General features: G+C 32.7%; 1 protein-coding gene across 1 annotated transcript in view; it reads right to left on the reverse strand.

The window, feature by feature from the left end:
• LOC106468637 (lissencephaly-1 homolog) overlaps positions 1-2,854 on the reverse strand; it is a 16,755-nt gene extending 13,901 nt beyond the window's left edge. The window contains exons 1-3 of the mRNA XM_013929064.2: positions 2,779-2,854; positions 1,454-1,528; positions 607-813 (exon numbers count right to left, since the gene is read on the reverse strand). Of these exons, the coding sequence (XP_013784518.1) occupies positions 607-813; positions 1,454-1,528; positions 2,779-2,817 (321 nt within the window). The 5' untranslated portion in view covers positions 2,818-2,854. The remainder of the gene's footprint in view (positions 1-606; positions 814-1,453; positions 1,529-2,778) is intronic.
• Between the last annotated feature and the right edge of the window lie 1,278 nt (positions 2,855-4,132).

Raw genomic sequence — 4,132 nt, forward strand, 5'->3', positions numbered from 1 at the left:
ACTATTCAATCACTTCAGCACACTCTTCTGGGTCGTCTTCTTGTTGGTTACTGAGGTTGTTGAATTTTTAAACCTTCAAACTATTCAATCACTTCAGCACACTCTTCTGGGTCGTCTTCTTGTTGGTTACTGAGGTTGTTGAATTTTTAAACTTTCAAACTATTCGATCACTTCAGTACACTCTTCTGGGTCGTCTTCTTGTTGGTTACTGAGGTTGTTGAATTTTTAAACCTGGAGTTCATACAGGTAATAGGCCGGTGAGATTAGGATTTTTTTTCCTAGTTTACAGCAGCTTGCTTATTGTTTCATCCAGTATTTAGAAGTTTTTATAAATGTTAAGACCAAACTAATTCTCATTTCAAACGTTCTGTGTGTTTTATCAATAAGTTAAAGGCATAGTTAATATCATTTCCATGCTATTAACTACGCCGTTAACTCAATAATAGAACACACAAAACACTTCAAATGAGAATTAGTTGTGTCTTAATAAACGTAAAGGCTATCACACATTGGATAAAACAAGTCCTCCCCATCTGCTCCTCTTTGTAAACAATCGTTTCATTTCTTGTGTACTCGAATTATTGTAATTCTAAGTTACATATTTACCTTAATTGTGGCATCCTCACTGGAAGACACCAGAAGACTAAATACAGGGTGAAAAATTACTCTGGTCACTGGAGCTCGGTGTCCCGAAAGGGTGTACCTCTCAGGGGGACGAGGTATCCATTCCAAAGGGGATCTTTTTTCTCGGGTGGGAGCACCAGCTATGTATTCTTTTTCAGCTTCAGCAAGCTTTGCTTCCAAATCCATAACCTGTAAACAATGCATGCAGAGTGTAGTTGAGTTGAAAAGTATTAATCGAGTACCATGACTATCATACGATTTCTGCTGAAGCTGTGTGGTTCACTGGGATGGCATGCTTCATAGAAATCATAATTGTTAAATACTGGCTTAAATACAAGGAGAAAGAAGAATTTCACATATACGTTGAAAAGACTACTTCGGCCAGTAATTTCAGGAAAAACAAAAAATTAACTGTTGGATGCTGACCGATCATTTTCACAAATATCTAATACATGATTGAGCAAAATCTTTATTTCTGAACCAGCTTTTCATTTCGAAGTAGGTAAGGTTTTCCAAAAATTGTAAGCACAGTCTTTCTTTAAGTTAGATCATAGGACATCAAAAGACAATACAAACGAGTTTTACTGTGTATAATGTCTCGACTGAAGAAGAATGATCACCAGTTGATAACATGTACGATATTACGTCAAAGGTAAGAGCTGTTACCAACTGCTAGAAGAAGAAAAAAAAGTGTAAAACAACTACTTATAAACTAATAATATTATTCCTTTAATATGTCCTTATATATTGTTTTATCATTATTTAAACTATTTTAACAGTTTTGAAGCTATTAACACACGCTTTTTTAAGTGCAAAATATTATCAATACCTTCTTTTGTAATCTGATGACTGATGTCCATTTCTTTTCTAGAAGTCCAACATACTTCTTATCTATTTCTCCAAGCTAGAAGAACAGATTTAAACAGCGTATTTTACATAAATTAACAAAGCAACTTAAAGAAAACTGATACATTTTTTATGTAATAATCTTTGTTCTTCTAATAAATTATATCACAAAATAAGTTACTGTAGATTTCCCATTTACTACACATAAACATATAACATTTTACTTCAATAATTTAAGTAAACAAATCAGTGGATTAGAACTTGTTAAATCAATCTTACTTTATATTCTATTTTGTAATGCATGGTTGTCCTGATGTCAAGTAAAAGAAGTAAACAAATCAGTGGATTAGAACTTGTTAAATCAATCTTACTTTATATTCTATTTTGTAATGCATGGTTGTCCTGATGTCAAGTAAAAGAAGTAAACAAATCAGAGGATTAGAACTTGTTAAATCAATCTTACTTTATATTCTATTTTGTAATGCATGGTTGTCCTGATGTCAAGTAAAAGAAATGTCCTACAGGTTTAATATCAATCTTTAAATTTATAAAGTCACTACATTCAAACCAGACATATTAAGTTAGTTGAAAGGCTAAACTTACCACATTCAATTCTAATAAAAGAGTTAGCACACAGGATCACACACACACACACACAAAGGTGCAATAAATTTCTAAAAAAAAGGCCCAAACCTTGAGCACTTTTGAATAGTTGACTGTTCTTCTTCAGGAGAGTAAATTTAAATGTGGATAACAATACGTCCCGAGAGGTTTTTCTACAGAGTTATTTACAGGTACTAAGACTATAACTTAAAAAAAAAAACTTTTAAACAATGTCCATATGTCCCTAATCAGATGAGTATACGGTTTGCAGTGATCACCAGAATGAATAGACCAGAAACTTTGTTTATTTGGACAAAGCAACACAAACTTTTGAACTGATATACTAGAGGGAAGGTAACTTAGTCAACAGCATCCACTGCTAAACCTAGGGCTATTCAAATCGGATTGTGAAAACTTACAGTCACTTCTTATAATGCAATCATGGCTCTAAAGTGTGCAATGAGATTGTATGGAAACAGGACACAAAACCATGGACTCTGGAATTCACAACCCAGCATGTTAACCACTAGGACACACACACGGCCTATAGCAAAAACTATATTTACAGTAATTTCTACCCTAAACCATACTTATTTCTATTTTGCAAAGGAAATTAGGTACAAGAGAGAGATTACCATAATGTACTTTAGTAATTCATAATTCATTTTGTAGTTTCATGAAATACTTAGAATAGAACAACTTTACCATATCTGCTTCTCTTTTCAAACACTCTAAAGCTTCCATATATCCACTGGATGAAAGATAGTCTGCAACAGCTTTGTTTCTGTCAAAGTAAAAAAAAAGAAAACCTACGTTCTTGAAAGATATCTTAAATTATGTAGAAACGTTCATCTCTTGTATTTTATTCAAAAAAACAAACAAACCTAAAACTCAAGTTGATTCCCACTTTTTATTATTTTGTATTATTAACTATAACATGTCACAGATTTAATTTAAGCATCTTGGTTTATTGTTACCGTTAGCAACCAGGGTCTTGTCCACACAAAGTGTGTGTGAGGGGGTGGGGGTGGCACCCCCCCCCCCCAAAACGAAAATTTGAAATTTTAGTCTTTTAAGATTTTTAAAATATCCCTACAATGTGACTCCCACTAACACAGAAGTGTTTATTTTTTCTGCCCCTACCCCTCCCCAAACAAAAAAAAATCCTAGAAATGTTACTGCTTACAACTCAACTCTTATTATTCAATAAAATATAGAATTTTAATTACAGTTTTTAAGTTTACTTGCCTGATCAATACTAGTTTACCTCATAGGACACTTATGTACAGATTACTGACCCAGAAAGTGTGTTATAACAAATAATTATAAAAGGATCACTTATCTTAATCAAATCTCTTTAAACCTTTCAAGTTAAAATATGTACTGAATATATCATGATCAATTTGTCATTATATAAAAAAAATATATATAAGCTTTACAAGTCTTTCCCTGGCAGCAATTTGTATTTCAAGTATCTGGCCAAGAAATTAAAATATAAAATATCCATATATATTACTATTTAATTCTTAACGTCCAACTGAATATTAAAACTAAAGCTAAAATAGGAAGACTGGCAGAGAATTTAAAAAAATTGTGTTTCAAGTTTATTGGCACGGCTTTACGTGAATAACACACGTGCATCACCCAGTACGTGACTCAGAGTTTTAGACTAGGGAGAAAAATCATAGTGATAGTAGGCGTAAGAAAATCGATACAAACTGTCTAACCCAGCAACAACCGGTGGTTGGTCTAAAAATTCTGTATTCACTACACAGACACGTGCGAACGAACGTCACTCCTCACAGAAAAAACAAAACCTTGAAAATACTGAGATTATAACTCGTTGGTGCTAAGACAAAACCTTAAATACTAGTTAAAAAAAAAACAGTTGGTATATTTTTTTATATTACCAAAAATACACACTTTGAAATAGTTTTGATATACATATATGTGTCTCTTTTAATTGAATTACCAGCACTTTTCAGGTCGTTGAAAACTTATCAACTGATAGGGGTCGGTTTGTGTGCGAGATACTCTGACCCCTTATGTAGTAGTTAAA

Source organism: Limulus polyphemus, unplaced genomic scaffold (assembly GCF_000517525.1).
Source record: "Limulus polyphemus unplaced genomic scaffold, Limulus_polyphemus-2.1.2 Scaffold3092, whole genome shotgun sequence".
NCBI classification, from domain to species: Eukaryota; Metazoa; Arthropoda; class Merostomata; order Xiphosura; family Limulidae; genus Limulus; species Limulus polyphemus.